Source organism: Zasmidium cellare (genome assembly GCF_010093935.1).
Source record: "Zasmidium cellare ATCC 36951 unplaced genomic scaffold M409scaffold_4, whole genome shotgun sequence".
Taxonomy (NCBI): Eukaryota; Fungi; Ascomycota; class Dothideomycetes; order Mycosphaerellales; family Mycosphaerellaceae; genus Zasmidium; species Zasmidium cellare.
Window position 1 is genome coordinate 1027955 of NW_022986948.1, and position 18342 is coordinate 1046296.

The window sequence follows — 18342 nt, forward strand, 5'->3', positions numbered from 1 at the left end:
CAACTCAAGTCTTGCGCTGGTCTTCAGCAGTACCTTTCCTCGCATCTCAAGCGTACTGTGACCTGTCGGACCAACGTGGCCTCAAATAATTACTGTCGAATGATAGATCCAGGGCCGAGCGGTGAACTCCAAGCACCTTGACTTTGACGTCGACAGCGGCATGTTCCTCTGACATAGACCAGATGCTCAGACCGATAGTATTGTCCCCGTGGTAGTTCAAGATACCTGGAAAGACTGTACACACCACCGTTAGTGTCATTTCCAGTACACGAACAAGGCTTTCTTACCTGGAAACTCGATCTGGTTGCCAAACCAAGGAATGATCTTCCCAAATTGATACCCGTTGACGTACAGCTGGGCACGAAGCTTAACTCATCCATCAGTCAATAGCTCAAACGCAAGGCTGACATCGTGATCCCGCGGCATGTCTAGGGGCAAATTGGTGCGGTAGAATCGAATGCCACTGCCTCTGAAGCCGTCCCAGGGATGTTCTGATTCCCACTCGGCGTCGTCAAACCCGGGAAAATGCCAACCGAGTCGTTCTGCGTACAAACCACCCTCATTCCAAGTGCCGCGGACAGAGTCGATGAGATTGTTTCCTCCAGCATTTCCAGCAATCCTCCATGAGTCGAAGCTGAGCGCATCGCCAGAAGACGAGATGAGAGTTGCATTGAGGATGCCACGGGGATCCAGTGCTCCTTCTCTCTGATCCTTGCCCATAGTGTCTTGAAGAACGAGCAATACGTTCTCGGCCCCTGATCTGATTGTGGCGTTTTGGAAGCCAAGGGTAACGTTGCCATCCCTGACGGTATGGTTGCCGAGATATGCACCCAAGAAATTGCCATTCAAGTACACAGAGTAGCCACTGCCAGCTCCTCCGATCACGCGAAGGTGAACCGAGGCTGGCTGTCCAGTATCATTCCCTCCATTGAAGCGGCCACGCCAAAGAAGATTTCCAGCTTGATAGCCATATTCATCGGCGAATAAGACTGGATACGTGGCAGGAGGAACAGGATGAGGCGTCCACATGTGGTCGGCTGTCCACGAGTTAGCAACCATCCTCGTCGCAAGCCTAGTCGCCACCTTGGTTTAGCGCGGAACAGAAATGCCTTTGGGCTTACTTCACGTGCCGCTAAGTTCATGTGCTTGTGAAGTAAGCCAAAAGGTATTTCTGTTCCACGCTAACCCTATTAATACCTTGGTGGTATTCAAGTCGCCCCACTTTCGTCACCGTTGACCTTCTCTATATGGACGTCGTCCATTCCATCGAGGAGAGCAGAAAAACATGATGAACCCTGCCGTCTTCACCAAACTATCTACGACCGCTACCTTGTCATCTTCCGACGTTGCACTTCCTGTGCAGAGTCAGACCGCTCCACCTCATTCATGACCTTGACATTGAATTTCTCCTTTGCGTTGCAGGTCTTCTCCTTGTAGCGCTCGATCTGAACACCTTTGGCTCTAATGTAATACACTCGAACGACTTTGGTCTGGCCGAAGCGGTGGGCACGGGCAATAGCCTGGGCGACCCAAGCTTCCTTCCACCATGGGCTGCAGAGGACGACATGATTCGCCATCTGCATGTTCAGACCTTGACCGCCGGTGCCGCGAGTACAGAGGAGGACGGCAAACCCGGGCATCTCCTTGAACATCTCGAGCGTAACATGTCGCTCAGCACTCGTCTGCCGGCCATCGAAGCGAAGGAAAGGAATAGGATCATCGGTCTCCTCCATCATGACGGAGAGGACGTCGAGGAAAAAGACGCTCTCGTCGAAGATGAGCACCTTGTCATCCGGATAGACGTCGCGGATCTGGTTGAGCTGGTCCAAGATGCAGTCGACCCGGGGGGATCGCCATGCACGATGCTTCCTCAGCTTCTGGCGCCACTGCTGGACTTGCGCTTGTTGCTGTGCGGTGAGGTTTCCTCCGTCGTCGGAGGTGAGATCCTCGATCGGGGTATCGTCGTCCACCTCCCTCTCGCGGGCTTCTCGCCGAGTGTTCTGCAACAACGCCATGATATCCACGAGACTTGGATGAGTGACATACTGGTGGGCTCGTACCAGGCTTCCCCAATTGACCTTTGCACGCGTACCCGCCTTGTTACGCGCCATGGCCAAACTTTTCCTGAACTTGGTGAAGTCGTCGTTCGACTGGGTCCGCAGGCTCTCCTCCACTGCAAATTTGACATGGCAGTGGACCGCACCCTGCAAATTGCCGGAGATCTCCTGGACGGGGCGACGCAAAGTCACAGCGTCCATGAGCTGTGCATATCTCCGGAAGAACTCCCCTTTGGGCACCATCTTCGCGCCTTTGCTGTTGTTGCGGTCGTATTCACTGACGAACGCCGCCATCATGTGGCCGGCCGTATAGAATGGGTGACCATGGAGCAGAAAGAGCAAGCTGAAGGAGTCTTTCCACGTATTGTCCAACGGCGTGCCCGTGAGCATGACGCAGGTGTGGAAATTCTGCCGGATGCCCTGAATGGCGTGGTAGCTGCGACTGTTCAAGTTTTTGATCGTGTGGGCTTCATCGAGCACCATCAGCTTTCCCCAAGGACGTGCGTGGGTCGACTCGAAGATTTCCGACGTCAAGGCGCAGTTAGGTCGTTTCGGCGCCCTCTCCAGTTCGCCCTTGCCATAACGACTCAAATCGGCGACGAACTTGACGGGGCGCGCGAGCTCGGAGATGACGAAGTGGTACGAGACTACGACAACATCATACTTGAACAATTCGGCGGGTGACACGACGGGTGCATCAAGGTGAAAGGCTCGCATCTGCGTTCTTTTGGTCAGTGATTGGATCGAAACGGAGAGCTTTGGTGTTGATGCTCACCTTGGGAAACCATTCAGCAATCTCCTTCATCCACTGGCGGGCACAGCTGGGCGGAACGACAATGAGACATGGACCGCGCCCATCGTCTAGCGAGTCCTGAATTGCCAGCAAAGCCGACAACGTCTTTCCGCCGCCCATGGGATCGGCGAGAATCATGCCCCGGAAACGCCTCAACGCTGCCTGCCTCATCAGGGCTGCCGCTCGAAGTTGGTGTGGATGTGGTGTCTGGCTCAGGCCAGGGGCTTGGAAGATCGGTGCCATCCGCTGCTTCGTTACCTACACGTTTGCTCACATCAGTTCCCAATCTGGACGACGTCCAAACTTCATTTGCAATCACATACAATATCCTCATAAAGGTCGTCCAGATACTTCACCACAGCCTCTTCAGTGAACTCTGACACTTCCTCTCCCACCCGCCCGGCCATGTGGAGGTCGTCGTCATCGATCATCTGAGTAGGATCACCCGGACCTTCATATTGGGATGCATCATCCTCCTCAATGCCGCTGGCCTCTTCGGCTTCGTCGTCATCGCTGTCTTCGGCCGCCTGCTTGCTCTTGCCACCGCCTCTTCTCTTGACCGGTAGCTCCTCTAGCAGACCTGGTCCGCATGTGAACAGATTTGAAAGATGACGGCTGGCGGTTAGGTTAATGGTTGCGTCGGCATGCTCGGCGCGGCGCCCAATGGCTTGAATTTGCCGGCAGATGTCGTCGATCGTGGACATTGTTCTCTGGCGACGGGGTATAGCAGAAGAGATGGACGACGTCCAAGACCACGTGGATGCGACGGTGCTGTTCAGATTGGTCGGTGGTATGTTGTTCGAGTGGTCAGTGTTCTCCGATGTTCACGTCGTTTCTTCGCTTCGCTTTGCTTCACTGACTGAAGAAAGGCGGTGCACGTGACAGCTCAAACGGCAGCTGCAGGCCGCGTCGCGACTTCCCTTCTCATGCAAACAGCGACTCCGACCTTCAGTAGTCGCTTGTTTAATTGTGTGCATGCTGCAACGTCGTCACCCTTGCCATCTTGTCATCACCCTCACGCTGCGTCCAGAACTAGTCCTCCAGCCTCACCAAGAATCACTCACCGAACACTGACCATGTCCAGCGACGACGACGGTGAGTCCGGACAACCGTTACGAGAGTGTGACACCACCACCTGCTGACAGCACTCACAGCTCTCCAAGCCTTCATCGATGCCCTCTTCGATGCTGCACCTGCCGGCACCGACGGAGACGGCTTTGCAATTCCTGCTCTCCGTCACATCGCAGACGATCTCGGCGACATCCCTACAGGCTTGAGCTTGTGGCAGATGCTCGAGCGTCGCATGCCCATCCCGTGAGTTGTTGTATCTGCATTCGAGTTCCCGCTGAGTTAACCTGCTTGCCCAGATCCCGACTCATCTTTCGACTCACTGCCATGGGCATCGTGATCCCGGCCCATATGGTTACTGAAATGCAAACCAACACCTATGCCAACGGCACAGGCAACCTGGGCAACAACTCAGGCGCCCTCAACACCGGTGGCGGAGACGACGGCGGAGGCGTGGTCATGACGAGCCGGGGCACTGTGATCCCTGCCTCGGATTTGAAGGGACCACCTTATCTCGCCCCTGAGAAGTGGGTGGCACACGTCAAGAACGCGTACGAACTGCAAGACAGGAAAGGCGAGCTGTGGTCAGCCGTGATCAATCACTGGGTGTGTTCAAGCCAAACATTGTCGTCTCTGATGGCGCAACGCTGACGAATCAAACAGGAAGCTCGCGCCGGAGAAGATGATGATGTACGTATGCATTTGGGCGTCGTCGAACATCTTGCCGCAGTGATCTCTACTAACGAATACGGCTCCACAGGACGACGATGACAGTGACTACAACGATGACGAAGACGATGACTACGAGGAAGACGACGAGGACGAGGATGAAAATGATCATGTGTTCAGCGATAATGATATGGATCTGGGCAGAATTAGCGAGGTGGATGGCGGTCGTGATGAGGATGCCAATGAGACCGAAGAGCAGGCTCAGAGAAGACGTGAGGAGGTGCCAGAAGACGACGAAGCTCTAGAGGACGATGAGGAGGGTCTGGAGGATGATTAGCTTGTCGTTCACAGGCCCATCTTCTGATAGCGTCAGGTCTGCTTCTCTTACCTTCTGGGCGGACATGTTTGAGGGAGGCAGGTTTTGGAGGAGTAGATAGCTGATTCATCATGGACCTTCAACCCTTGATGGACACCACTGTGCTGTATTCGTCAAGGAACACATTGTCAAAGCTCATACTTCTCGCCTTCTTCTACTGATTGTCCTTTTGGACGTGGTCCAACGGGTGGCTGATATCGTAGACATAGACCTCGTCGCATAGCCTGCCCCTTATTCTCCTGCTCTGCTTCCTGACTGTTCTTCTCGGCTCCTAAGTGTCTTCTCCTGCCTCCTAGACACTTCTCCCCGCCTCCTGACTGAGGATCTCCTGCCTAAGGATCGCCGGCCTCTGCCTCGTCTCCATCGCCGGCCTCTTTCTCGTCTCCATCATCCTTATTCTTCTCTCCATCTCTTTGCTGACCGCTAGTTCTGGCACCTTCCTCGTCTTCCTCATCGAGTACGAACAGTGTAGTCTCATCAGTCTGGCCGGCGGCATAGTCGAGTGGCCGCTGCGCTGCAAGCCTTCTGCTGCGGCGCAAGCCTTCAGTCTCTGCGCGAACAAAAGACCAAGATTAGTGTTTGCATCAGGCGACATTGAGGATGTCGTGACGAACCTTTGGCGGGAGCATCCACTGCTTCCTCATTTGTTGACTGCTTCAGAAACGAGTGCTTGGGGACCACGGAGGCAACGAAATCTCTCAGAGATAACTCGAGCTTTTGAAACTCAGGACCGTCATCTTCGACCGTTGGTAAGGTGATGTCGTCGGACAGAATCCTCTCCAGACTGGCATGGAGCTGGCGTAAAGGTCCAACCGCAACCCTATCCATGCCTGGATAGCCGCCAGGCCAGGCAGGCAGCAGTGGATGCGACATGAGACCTTCAAGCTCAGCTTCTACGGCACGTTGTGCCTCGGGCACTGACTTTGGGGCGAACTTCTTGCTCTTCGTCCGCTTGTTGCTGTTTTTGGACGCCGTAATCAATTCGTCTATCGCTGAGTCAAGGTCGTCGAAGTTCATGTTGGTAGTGTCTTCTGGGGTCGCCATCGCTGATGTGTCGTGTTGGACGTCGTCCGAAAAGTGTTTTGAAGGTTTTGTGAGCGCAACGGTAAAAGAGTGCACGTGGACAAGTGAAGTGACGAATGAGGTGGTCATGACTGAAAGGGGCGCGTGTGTTTGTTTGGCTTGTGAACGCCAAGCGCCAAGCGTCACCAGAATTGCCGCCCCTCTCAAACAAACACTCCAAATCACACTCGACACACGGCATCTTGGATCTGAGCACTCAGTTCATGTGGCGATCATGGATAGCAACTCAACCGCAGCGCCACTCAACGCTTCGTCGGATGTTGTGCAAGCAAGCGATGTCGACATCGCCATAAGAACCGACCGCGAGCAAATGAAGATATCAGCCGCCGGCCGACGTCGCTTTCAGAAAGTCCATCTCTGGAGTGACAACGGCAAGACCACCAACGTCCAGTTCCAGCCGGCTCATGAGAAAGACACTCGTGAGTCTGCTGTACCTCTACCTCAGGAACTTTTCGGCAATGAGCACACCAAAGAGTACCTGGAAGTCGGCATCATCATTGGCGATAATCCAAAACAACACCTTCAGACTGGTACATCCAGAAGCTCAGAGAATGATGCAGCTCGAGTGCAACGTGGACCGCTTGAGAGGGCCGTTACCGCAATGAGAGTCTTCACTCCCGTAACGGACTACATTCAGACAGGCATCAAGTACTATGTGGGCTGCCTTCGGTCACAAGGACGACTGACTCCACGTGTGGTGTCCTTCGACTGTGTCTTCGTCTATCCGGAGTTCTACAAGGACCTCAACATGAACGCCCCGAAGAAGACGTTGCAGCCTGAAGTGCAACGGGAGATTGCGCACCATGCGGCCATCAACAAGACTCAAGCAGATCGTATCATGGTCAACATCACCATATCAGACCTGATGAAGAAGGTGGCAAATGATCCGTTGCAGGTATCAAAGTCTGAGCTTTTGGTCTCGATGCTGGTGCTGGAATACAGTCTCTTCCAGTTGACCAAAGATCCTTCCTATCTCAAGCAGATGAAGGATCGGATTGAGCGAGCAGCTCCAGATCTGAGGTTTGGTCCGAAGACTGATGACTCGGGGATTCGTGCCTTTCTTGAGGGAGAAGATTTTGACACGGAGAATGCGACAGCCTGTGCAAATGAGCTCAAGGTACGTCTCAGAAGCCATACCATTTCTTACAAGTATACTGATGGACCGATATAGCATGCTAGACCAGATCTGCCAGAGCTCGAGCCTGCGCTCGTCGAGAAGGTCTTCTCATTGATGAGGAAGCACGAGCTGTTCGAGGACCCCCCTAGAGCGGCTCTCCCCTTCTTTTTCGACTCCTGTGCCGAAGAGCTCAACTTGGCTTGGGCCGACGAAGTGCTCATCGATCATCTACGCACCATAGTGAAGGCTGCAAACCGGCATGTCAAGCATAGCAGACCTTGGACGACGTCCAACGACGACATCTTCACCAAAGACGACGCGTTGCCGGTTATCTCAGCTACTAAGGATGCCCTCAAGCACATCCATCAGCACATTCAACGCTGTATGACCCAGCTAGCAGAGCAACATGGTGGCCTGCTGCAAACCCCATCGGTCGGCAAGCTAGTAGGCAAGTTGGGCAATGCAATTGACGTCGCTAGTCAGAAGCAGGTCTGGGAAGAGATGAGTGCCTTCCATGGTGCACAGTACGCTGCTGCCAACTCGAACGTGGGCAAAGAGATCCAGGAACTCGTCGACCAGCTGGAGAAGATCGAGACGGTGTACATGAGGTCATCAGAGACAACGGCTCAATGATATGGAGATCGCGTTGGTGACCATGGGTCATTGAAAGTCGGACTCATTTTCATTACACCTTGTACCTAACCTCAATATGACACACTCTCACCTCAAACCCTCTTGTTCTTCTCTCTATCACTACCTTATCCTGTAGAAACTGTCTTCGAGGCTTTGACGTACTGCTCAAATGGTCGAAGACCTCGGCAGCCGTGACCGACCAGATCTGCTGCCTGTGCTTGTCCCATATCTCTCTGAATCTGGAGTTCCACGCCCTTGACTGATGCCACCGTGAGGCTTTTGTGCAAGTCGGCATCGGGAATGCCGTTCCAGGCGCTGTCCTTGGCCAACACTTCGAGTGTCCACCCATCCTTCTCGCGCAAGCTTCGAGTGACTCCTCTCAAGGCTCGGTAATCTCTCCAATGTTGACCAAACTCGAGAAAGACCTCGCAGGGGCACTCGATCGTTTGGACGACGTCCATCCACTCCTGGACGTGACTACGTGCCTCCTCCGCATACCCATGGGCTTGCTTGATGCTCTTCCAGCCAGTCATGGAGTCAAATGTTTCTTCGCTTTCGTCGAATAGGGGTAACAGGAGCCGCAGTTTGATCTTGTAATCGACACTGGCTTGCAGGTGGGGGTTGATGAGGGCGGCAAACTTCTGCAGCGCTTCTGTGTTTGCAAACGCGAAGATCGTCTCAGGCGATACCTCACTGAGAAACTCTGCAAAGGACTTGGTGGCAGCTTTGATCAACTCCTGCTGATCGAGTGGTGTTGACTTAGATGGAGTGATCTTAGATCTGTGGGCATTTCCTGCATCAACTTCCTGGATGTTGCAAACTTGTGGGTCATCCAGGTGAAGCTGCCAAATCACGACCGGCTGCGCTTTTTCTTCCTTCGAGGTCTTTGATATGAGGAGCATCTGGCGCCATATCTCGTTTCTGACCTCGCCAGGAAGAGTGTCCACGTCCTTGTGACTGATTTTTTGTTTCTTTGACGGCCTCTGCTATACATGATATCAGCAGCTGTTCGGGTTGGAGATCTGACGAAGCACTTACAGTCTCGTCCGCCATGGATTCGGACGTTCGCTTTCTAGTGGGTGCAAGTAGTCACGCTTCAATGTGTTGTTGGATATGAGTAGAGAAAGAGAGAGCGGGAGAGAGAGTGTGAGAGAATGGCGACGCCGGCCATGGTTCTTCACTTTCGGTGTGCAATGACTGTCACATGCGCACCAGGCAGACAGTGAAGTCCGCGACGGCATCTGATCGTAATCGTTGCATGTGATCTTTTCGAGCTTTCTCAATGGCGATAACATTGGCCATACTAAGGTGCTCGGATTTCCCACGTTGGTCGAGCGGATAAAGCCACAAGAAGGTGATCCAGATCGAGATCGTGATGTGCGAAACCGCGGCGACTGGCTGTGATATGTGAATGGACGTCGTCCAAATACCTCGACTGACCGCCTATACTACATACATGTAACATGCCCCGCCTTTCAAGATTCCGTTCCAATGTAATTCATAATCTGAGCTCCATCTCAAGTCTTTCTCTTCTTTGCAGCCGGTGGCTGCGGTGCCTGTGACTCCAAAGCCTTCATGACCTGTCGCGAACTGGGTCCTTTACCACTAGAGGCAGCTGATTCATACCGCGCATTCTGATGAATCAGCGTCGTAGCAGCAGTCTCCTCCATCGAGTGAGCGGAGACCAAGTGCGCCTGGAGTGACTTCACAGCCTTGAATGTCTGCTCGCTCTCGCATCCGGTGACAATGCAGCTCTGTGCCGCAAACCTGCCAGATGGTTTGCCAGAGGCTGCCGCCGGATAATACGGCTTTCGCTCATCTGCACTAGCAAGGCCATGCTTGCGAGAAAGATGATCTCCAAGGGTGGCAGGGCCGTTGAATGTCTTCGTCTCTGTGCAGCCTGGGAACGAACAATGCGTGGGCCACCGGCCACTGTAGCTATTCGACTTGTGCGCAGTGTACGAGGATCGAGATGCATACGTCTTTTCTGGTTCACAGCCGTGCTCGCATGGTTTGGGCTCCCAATCGTGAACATTGTAGACATGCTTCTTCATGGCAGCCTTTACCTGGTCGTCAGGTTTGCCAATAACGACGTACGAGCAATCGGGTTGGGAGCAGCGCCGGTCGTTGCTGAGGGTACCTGCTTCGAGCTTGCTCTGGTTGGCAGCAGCGATGGCGAGGGCATCGTTCATAGCACTCGACGTCTCTTTGGTACAGCGTGCTTCATGTCTCTCCAGTTTGTGCAGCAGTAGCTCCATATGATCGCATTCCGGGGAGACACGGCATCGATATTGGAAAGGCGTCGGATCGTCCTTGCTATGGCCGCGAGTGCTATGCATTCCAATCGTCTGCTGGAAGGAGCCCTCGCTGCCTGGTTCATACTTGCTCCACGTCTGCGCGAAATGCATATTGCTGACGACGTTGATGCAAGAATAGGCGTCCACAAAGGCAACACCAGAGTTCTTTGTGGGTGACAGATCATCGCCAGCAAGGCAGCGTGCAACCTCGTCTTGCAGCTCGAGGTCGGCGACATCGACCATCGGAGGAGCTTCAGTAGTGGCTTCAATCGTATCGCCACCCTCGGGAAAGACGATGCTGCAGAGTGCCTGGACGTCTTGGGGGACCTCATCACTCATTTGCTGAGCGTCGCTGACATTGAGTGAGCGCTGATCATAGGCGAGCAAGACGGGGTCAATGGAAATGTCCTCGCCGTTGGCACTGGGCGCATCTTGGACGTCGTCCAAAGTCTTCCGCTTGACGGGCGTATTGGAAGACAGATCGACCAGTGGAGCACGTGCCAGGGTCTTGCCGGTTCTTCTCATCTGTTGAGGGAGAGGTGACGGCTCAGAGGCAACAGACGCCTGCTGACGGGAGCGTGTGGGTTCTTGCATAACGTTATCGCGAAGCTTGTCCAAACGACCGCGCCGAACACTCCCAGCCACTCCCTAGGTGGTCTTGCTAGTGTCCGACGTTGCTCGATCTGCCTCGCGTTCCTCAGCCGAGATAGGTCGATGCATCTCAGTAATGACGTCCGCTCGATTCAAGGCAAAGTGAGGCTCCCGGCGATGTACAGGCTTTGCGCTAGCGCGTGCTTGATAAAAGTCTGCGCCGGTGTCACCAATGTAGCGATCAGTTGTGCCTTTTGCCGTGGTCGTTGAATTATGGCCGAGGGATCGTCTGATCTCGTCGTGTGCAACTCCCGCACCTAGGAGCTCGGCAGACTTCTTCGACTCAAAGTGCGCAAGATCGCGAGAAGCACCCAGACGAAGCCCGTGAGTATACGCGCGATCGAGCATGCCAGAAACCTGACCCATACTCTTGATGGTCGTAAGGAGTTGGTTCGTCGGCGCAGGCATGTCCAAGTTGCACCGGAGAGGACCATTGAGGAACATAGGCAGAAGAGGCCGTGTCGGATACTTCCAAGCAATCTTCCGGTCGGGTCGCTGGGCTGCATGATCCAGGACTTGCTGGATAGATCGGAATTGACCACCTTCGAACATACCGTGACGGAGAGCATGTATGAGTAGCAGAGTAATTGGGCAGACGTGATAGCAGCTCGGATCAAGGAGCGGGCTGAGGAACTTGACAGGTGAGTTCTCCGCTCGGTTCTTCATTCCCTTGGTGTACTGTAGAGTGATCACAGCTCGGACGTCGTCCAATTTCGCTGGCTGGGTGGGACTCGACTGGTCGTTCTCCTCGAGGAAGAGCTCAATGTGCTGGTATTGTAGGTACTCGTTGCCATCGTAACCTCTCGATATCGCCACGTCGCCGGCACGGCAACCAAGTGCTCCGACTATGACGATACTTAGGCATCTCGAGATCGTGAGATCCCAACTGGCAGTACCTTTGTCTGAGGCCTCGGCGAGAAACATCCGGACCATGCGTGACAACGTGACGAACCCGATCCATGTCCTCTTATACCAATTGCCGGCTGTGAGTCGGCCGCTTCGAACGCAATCGTCGACAAAGGTCTTGAGCCGAAGGCGATGCTGCTCTTTGAATTTGAAGCCCTCTTCTTCTGCCCAACGGAAGGAACCATAGGAGATGATAATCTTGGCGGCGTCCCAGGCAAGATCATCGTTTGGTGCGGGTTTCCCACGGCGAAGCTTGAGTTTCTTCTTACCTAGAAGCCTATTAGCACTTGAGCGAGTATTGCGTCTGCTGTGTACTTACTGAGAATGGTGTCAAGGAAGCGGATCAAGTCATCCGCCTTAAAGGGCTTGTCAAGTGCTTGCTTTAATGTGTGCTCGCGAAAGACCTCGAAGCGGTTGACCCAGAGAGCTTGCTGGTACCGAGTTGTCTTCGCTCCAGAGCCAAAAGTGAGCTGTTTGACGGTCTTCTTTGAAGTAAGGCGATCGTTTTCGCCGTCTTGTACAAGGCGAGCAATAGAGGCTTGGCCGGCGCTCTTGTTCAGCTTGGGCACAGGTGCCTCGTACTCCACATCAGAGGAGTCGAAGGTGTCGGCCATGGCTGGTTGCGGTGTGGTGGTGGAGGTGAAGTGACATGGCGAAGAGGAGAAAGGGAGTGAAGCGAGCGGATGAGCTTGGGAAGTGACGCGCTCGCGGTCATCGCTGCAGCAGGAAGGCACCTTACAGGCAGGCACAAGAACAAGCTACATGAGGAAACGACGTTGGTGACACGTTTGGACGACGTCCGAAGTCGATGCGTGCTCGCGTAATAGGCCAATCATGAGATACTGCTTACATAAGTTCGAAATGGAGAATCTGTTCGTCCAGGCCACCAAAGAATGGGACGTGCTCAAAACGTAGAATATAAAAATTTTCCAAATTTCCAACTTGACTTTCTTTCTTCAGCTCTCGTAAGATCACCATCCTGACCCCTACATTTTGGCCTTCTGCTAACTACTCATCACAGTTTGCCTTTTGGGTATGTTTACACTTCCTCTTATGTTCCAGAAAATACTGACAATCTCGCAGCTTAGATCAAGTGTAGTATCTGTTCTTTTCAGTTTAATCTCTGAAACGAGTCTACGGACTCATTCAAGATTATTCTTATTTTTGGCACTGGTCATGCGGCCGCTGAGCTTGCTCATGTCGCATGGCACCGTGTCGCCGGTATTGCACTATCGCCGGCAGACGCGAATCACTTTTCAGCATCGTCGCAGTCATTGACTGGGCGCTGCAGAAGAGACCTGTGCACCACAATCACCACCACCTCATCGTCTCACCAGAACATTGTCACGGCGCCTTGTGAAGAAGCAACCACTTCGTCCAACCTCACTCTACCACCACCGATCTCATCACAATGCCTTCGCACCGCCGTCGCATCATGCCACCAAGCTCGTGACCACCGCACCCACCCTCACGGCATTCCGCCACCACCACAACCCACGGTCGAAATTCGAGTGCGTGTGGCCTGTCAGAAGACGCAGAATCACGGCGAAGAGCAGGGCAGCTATGGAGCATGATCGCACACATTTTCGAGAGACGGTTGACGCCGTGGATGTCGAGAGTGGTATAGGATGATGATAACCGCATTCAACAACCTACCGTGGCATCGCCGCGGCTCGCTTTGACTCTCGTCGCAATTTGACATCACCAAAACTCTTAACAGTACGCTATCAACGAGATTGTGGCGGAGGAGCTGATCGTCGCACATGAGTAAAGGACAAGACTTCACCTCGTACTCCCCCTTTCCCCTCATGATTCTGTGCTGACTCGAGGACCGCATCGTTGATCTGGCGCCATCAGCCACGGACGGGTATCTTGCCTCATCACGAGCCCGCAAACGGCGACCAATTGCCATGACCCCTTCGAATGTACATCCTCCCCCTCCCAATTCACGAAGACGGCCAACCTGGTTCAACTGTCCGACCTCGCGAGCAACACATGTGACACATTGCCACTTCACTTCGTCTAACACGACAACCTCGTGCTCACGAAAGCGACCAACCCCCTTTTGTTCGCCACACCGCAAAGACGCTGAAAGAGATGGGATAGTGTATTATTGCCCTCATCATACAAGAGTCGAATCAATAAAATTGGTATCCCTCCAGAAACGCATGTATCGCGCAAAAGTATCACGGCCAATTGATGTCATATGCTGCATCCACGGAGTATGAGATTGGCAAAAGATGGCGCCTAGGATAAGATCGCCGGCGAAGAACGTCTTGAAGTGCTGCTCCAGGACGTCCGCCAAAGGTCCAGCTGGATTCTCATGCGATGGTCCTTCGTGTTCCTTCACAAGCTCCATCCACTGGAATCACCCTTGATGGAGACACCCTCAAATTCTCTGCCAGCCAAGCAGCGATGGCGCTCCGTGGCTGTCGCTTGTAATTGCTCAGGTGGTAGACTGGATGCAGAGGTTCAGATGTTACGGCTAGATCAGCCAGCACTCGAGCAGCGTCATCTACGGGCGTCCATGAGACGTCAACGGCCAGGTTTGGCATGTAGCCCAGCGTCTGTGAACCACGGATGACAGAAAGGATATGTTCACCTGGGTTCGATCAGCCTGTGCAGCGGGACCCAGCAAGAATGCCGACACGTACACTCGTCGCACCGACCACTTCCGCATGCTTCTGTAGGGTCCCCGCGAGCATCAGCTCAGCCACATATCTGGACTGGCTACATCGAGTAGGCAAGGCGATGGGCTTCTCGAGCACGCATTCAGGGACGGCGGGGTCTTATCATCACGAATGATGCTCCAGCCAACGCCGACGAACAATCGCCATATGCCAATGCTCGGCATGCTTGATGGAGGGCAGGACCAGACGATGAGCATGCGGTGTCCAGTGCCATGGCCGGGCCGCTCCAACCAAAGTGGTGGCTGGATCTGCCCGCAATAAGCCAGTCTGTGAACCGGTCACCGAGAATGCATCTGGTGAATATCAGGCGGTGTTTGAGAGACAGTCGGCGGCGCTGGTTCCCATGAAGTTTCGATGCAACGGCCGCTCTCCATCGACCTTGCGTGTTGACGAGTGCACTCACAATCGACCCCATGGTACCGTTCGGTGTTGAGAGCCACGTGTGTGGAGCATCGCCCATAACTCGGCTACATCGTCTACTCCTGCTGTGCTGCAAGACATGCCAATAACGGCCATCTCACAAACATCACAGCTTGGTCGGACATGTTCGGCGCGGGGTCCATTCTCGCAGCCTGGCGGTGTCGAGGTGGCCTTCGCCATACTGGGGAGCAACGCGAGCGTGCTCCATCGCCTCATGCACCAGGATAGGCAATGCTTGCAATCAAGGTCTCGTCTGGAAGCGACTGCTCATGCAACGCTCGATGATCGGACTGAAGCTCCACCACACGAGCACGCCAGCATTTGGCGAGTACCTGGGCTGAACAGCGTCTCTGAGGAGGGCTTCTTATCTGAGCAATCAGTCGATTGGGGTTGCAATTAGAGTGTCGCAGTGCGTGGTGTGTCAAGGTGAATGATCACTCTGCTGCTTCGCTACGAAGCCAGGGGGAATGGCTGTGTGGGTCATGTGCAGTCCTTCAGCCTTGATATCAGCGCCAATAGGTAGCGGCACTTTCCTGCCAATGGATGTGCAAGAAACGTGCCGTTGTCCAGGTTTCTCCCAATATCGATGCTGCAGAGTGCCACCGACCAAGTCGCTGGGCGTCTGGTGTTCAAACGTCTGGGGCGGATGATGACACGGAAATACGAGGATCTCGCGATATTTTTCTACCACTTCTCTGACTCTCTTGAGTAACCCGCCGTGCTATCTATCTGGTTCGCAAAAGCTGTTCAGTCCTAGCTTCATCTTCAGTGCGGAACTGACAAGGTTCGTCGTGTTCACAATTTGAGCACATGCGTTCGGATCCGACAACGAGGACGGCAGGCTCACCTGTGACTAAAAGCTTCTTGAAGTCCTCTTCATCTGTGACCTCCGCAATCGATCGATCCACGCTTAGTCCTTTGTGCAAGCATGGGGAATCTTGACATCTCGGAGGCGGTGGCATCCATAAGATCGCTACGTGCGTCAGTCCAGGACGATGACAATGTTCGAAGGCAGCTCAAGTCAGAGCTCGAGGAGGCTCGAAAATTACTCGAGACGCCCGTGGAGGCCCTTTGGGCTTTGTTGTACCAATGTGTTCCCACCACGGCATTGAAAGCGTTGTTGGATATGGGGGCCATCGACGAGTTGAATGCGTGCGAAGACTCTCTCTCGGTGAAAGTACTTGCTGAAGCTTGTGGGGCTGATGAGCGTATCGTCTGTATGTCGGTGCGAGACGCTCGCACACGCTGTTGTTGATGAATGACAGATCGTCTCATCCGACCCCTGGCCCCTTTGGGAGTCGTAGAGGAGTTGCCAGGGTCTTTGTATCGTGCAACGCCACTGTCCAGACTTTTGAGTGACCCTGGGTTCAAAGGTGGCTACGTTTTCGTGTAAGTCAAGTGCTTAGCAAAGATACAGGATATCACAATAACATGCCGTACAGGCACTCGCTTGAGTTGAAGGCATTCGCCGGGTTGCCATATTTCCTCCAGAAGGCGGGTTATCGAATGCCAACAGAGGGGCCTGGCCCTTTTCAATATTCGCTCCAGACAGAGGATTCGATCTATGAGTACATGGCCAAGGATGGCGATCTGATGGTCCACTTTGGCAAGTTCATGGCACGTTCGAGAGCCGGCCGTCCAGAGTGGTTTAACTTCTATCCAGTACAGGAACGACTTGTCGCTCAATCTGTTGGAGGCGAACCACACAGCGATGCCCTGCTTGTTGACGTGGGTGGTGGCGAAGGTCATGACCTCCAGGCTTTTCGAAATGCCTTTCCCGATTGTCCTGGAAGATTGATCCTGCAGGATACCGAGACTGTGCTCGGTAACATCAGAACACTGGACGCCGCTGTAGAAAGACAGCCGCATGACTTCTTTACGCCTCAGCCTATGCATGGTGCGCCATTCGGAAGTCAATCCGAGGTGTAAGATGTAGACTGATATTGAGTGAGTAGGAGCCCGAGCCTATTATCTCCGCCAGATCATCCACAACTATAGCGACGGGGAGGCGTTGGAGATACTAGCGAATGTGAAGCTGGCCATGACTCCAGGCTACTCACTGCTCTTAATCGATGACTTTTGCCTGCCCGGCGAGAGTCCGCCATACTATCCAGCACTGCTTGATGTTGTCATGATGGCTGCATTTACAGGTCTGTAAAGCGCTGCACTTTCGAGTTCCCTCTCTGATCTTTGCGTAGGCACGGAACGCACGCAGGCGCAGTGGTACTCGCTGCTGGACCGTGCTGGGTTTAAGATCAACCGCATCTATCGTGATGCTACGGGCCAGGAAGAGAGCGTTATAGAGGCGGAGCCAAAGTAGGGTAGGCAGGTGTCGTTGGAATAGCAATGAAGGATGGAGGAAGGAAGGATCCCCTGGATCGATGAGTAAGCGGAAAAATTTCCCCTTTGGGAAAAACCAAGACTTTTGAGATGAATGATGTTTACACAAGTACAATCGTAACCACAACGGTCAGAGGGTTCGGAATTGATCTATTCGAATATTTGAGACCAGATTGTGTTGTTGCGCGTCGTTGGAATTGATCAAGCCGGCGATCTCGAGCTGGGACGCACGCCCAATTTCTGCAAACCATTCAACTGAGCCGCCACCTTCTCAAATTCGATAGATCGGAGGTAGAGAATTTTCCTGTATCGTCGCAATCGAGGTCTGTCATCGCCTCGTAACTGTATAAACGTAGGTACGCGAAGAAGTTTAGCCACCAACATTGTGAGCTATATATATTAAAAGCTCTACTATATTGCATGAATCAGCCAATCAAACCGGCAGCTTTAGCTCAGTCAGTTTTCCAAGTTCTGAGAAGTTCGTTTGGTTCACTCGCTAACAACCCCACAGCTTGGGAGAGCGCCAGACTGAAGTTCACTTCGGTCAGCACGACTACTGTGCGGTATCTGGAGGTACTGTGTTCGATCCACAGAAGCTGCATATTCTTTTACATTTTTGAAGTAGTTCAAAGGTATTGATAATTCTTTTTTGGTCCAGGTCAAGCTAAAGGGTCACGAAGGAAGAATTCGTCGATTCAGTTCATTTTCGTCGACGACCCGTTCAACTGCCTATTATCGAAGGTGTTGAATCACTACGCTATGGTTCACTGTTGTATTTGCTTCGTCGAAGAACCTCAATGATGCTGGAGCATAGCCAAAATTCATATTTCGGGCGAAAAGTGAGGACCATTTGCTACCTTCCTCCTTCCGCTCAGAGTGGAACATCAATCCCAGTTGCTCGCAAAGCATTCCCAAATGCGCTTAAGATCTCAGTTGGTCGAGAGTTCGAGGGGATAATGATGCCATCTCGTGCGTGCCGTGTCGTTCCACGTTGAGCGGAAGGATGAGGGTAGGTCACCAACACGAGCGATAAAGGTACGAACAGACATCTCCACAACGCATGCATGACTGTTCAACCATTTGATTCGAGTTCTCTACGTCGTTGCAGCCTCTGTACCCATCCAGCCACCACCAACACCCTTGCTCCTACTTCAGGGTCGTCAACGTGCCCGACTGCCTCTTCTTTTCGGCGACTCTCGCTGCTGTGCAGGCGCCATCGATTGATTCAATCAGGATCTGGCT

At 53.3% G+C, this 18342-nt stretch overlaps 9 protein-coding genes across 9 annotated transcripts; 3 read left to right on the plus strand and 6 right to left on the minus strand.

Moving 5' to 3' along the window:
* Positions 1 to 46: 46 nt before the first annotated feature.
* On the minus strand, positions 47 to 1059 carry M409DRAFT_63531 (uncharacterized protein; the record flags this gene model as incomplete). The annotated part of the gene is made up of 3 exons (XM_033815639.1): positions 47 to 234; positions 288 to 366; positions 409 to 1059. The coding sequence occupies 3 exons, from the start codon at positions 1057 to 1059 to the stop codon at positions 47 to 49; spliced, it is 918 nt and encodes a 305-aa protein (XP_033672912.1).
* A 377-nt stretch (positions 1060 to 1436) lies between these two features.
* M409DRAFT_34507 (uncharacterized protein) lies at positions 1437 to 1637 on the minus strand (the record flags this gene model as incomplete). The annotated part of the gene is made up of 1 exon (XM_033810327.1): positions 1437 to 1637. A coding segment is annotated over one exon (201 nt), but the record flags the coding sequence as incomplete, so codon positions are not given.
* A 2289-nt stretch (positions 1638 to 3926) lies between these two features.
* Positions 3927 to 4924, plus strand: M409DRAFT_18254 (uncharacterized protein; the record flags this gene model as incomplete). Its single annotated transcript, XM_033804422.1, has 5 exons — positions 3927 to 3945; positions 4005 to 4164; positions 4218 to 4524; positions 4582 to 4608; positions 4679 to 4924. The coding sequence occupies 5 exons, from the start codon at positions 3927 to 3929 to the stop codon at positions 4922 to 4924; spliced, it is 759 nt and encodes a 252-aa protein (XP_033672914.1).
* A 371-nt stretch (positions 4925 to 5295) lies between these two features.
* On the minus strand, positions 5296 to 6007 carry M409DRAFT_18255 (uncharacterized protein; the record flags this gene model as incomplete). Its single annotated transcript, XM_033804423.1, has 2 exons — positions 5296 to 5513; positions 5578 to 6007. 2 exons carry the CDS (start codon positions 6005 to 6007, stop codon positions 5296 to 5298), a joined length of 648 nt encoding a protein of 215 aa, XP_033672915.1.
* A 253-nt stretch (positions 6008 to 6260) lies between these two features.
* On the plus strand, positions 6261 to 7796 carry M409DRAFT_18256 (uncharacterized protein; the record flags this gene model as incomplete). The annotated part of the gene is made up of 2 exons (XM_033804424.1): positions 6261 to 7163; positions 7218 to 7796. 2 exons carry the CDS (start codon positions 6261 to 6263, stop codon positions 7794 to 7796), a joined length of 1482 nt encoding a protein of 493 aa, XP_033672916.1.
* Positions 7797 to 7921: 125 nt separating this feature from the next.
* M409DRAFT_18257 (uncharacterized protein) lies at positions 7922 to 8849 on the minus strand (the record flags this gene model as incomplete). The annotated part of the gene is made up of 2 exons (XM_033804425.1): positions 7922 to 8782; positions 8835 to 8849. 2 exons carry the CDS (start codon positions 8847 to 8849, stop codon positions 7922 to 7924), a joined length of 876 nt encoding a protein of 291 aa, XP_033672917.1.
* A 464-nt stretch (positions 8850 to 9313) lies between these two features.
* Positions 9314 to 12264, minus strand: M409DRAFT_50624 (uncharacterized protein; the record flags this gene model as incomplete). Its single annotated transcript, XM_033811583.1, has 3 exons — positions 9314 to 10741; positions 10868 to 11919; positions 11970 to 12264. The coding sequence occupies 3 exons, from the start codon at positions 12262 to 12264 to the stop codon at positions 9314 to 9316; spliced, it is 2775 nt and encodes a 924-aa protein (XP_033672918.1).
* Positions 12265 to 13971: 1707 nt separating this feature from the next.
* Positions 13972 to 14940, minus strand: M409DRAFT_50625 (uncharacterized protein; the record flags this gene model as incomplete). Its single annotated transcript, XM_033811584.1, has 3 exons — positions 13972 to 14252; positions 14479 to 14633; positions 14744 to 14940. 3 exons carry the CDS (start codon positions 14938 to 14940, stop codon positions 13972 to 13974), a joined length of 633 nt encoding a protein of 210 aa, XP_033672919.1.
* Positions 14941 to 15688: 748 nt separating this feature from the next.
* On the plus strand, positions 15689 to 17080 carry M409DRAFT_63532 (uncharacterized protein; the record flags this gene model as incomplete). The annotated part of the gene is made up of 5 exons (XM_033815640.1): positions 15689 to 15977; positions 16026 to 16149; positions 16203 to 16657; positions 16716 to 16910; positions 16959 to 17080. 5 exons carry the CDS (start codon positions 15689 to 15691, stop codon positions 17078 to 17080), a joined length of 1185 nt encoding a protein of 394 aa, XP_033672920.1.
* Positions 17081 to 18342: the final 1262 nt, after the last annotated feature.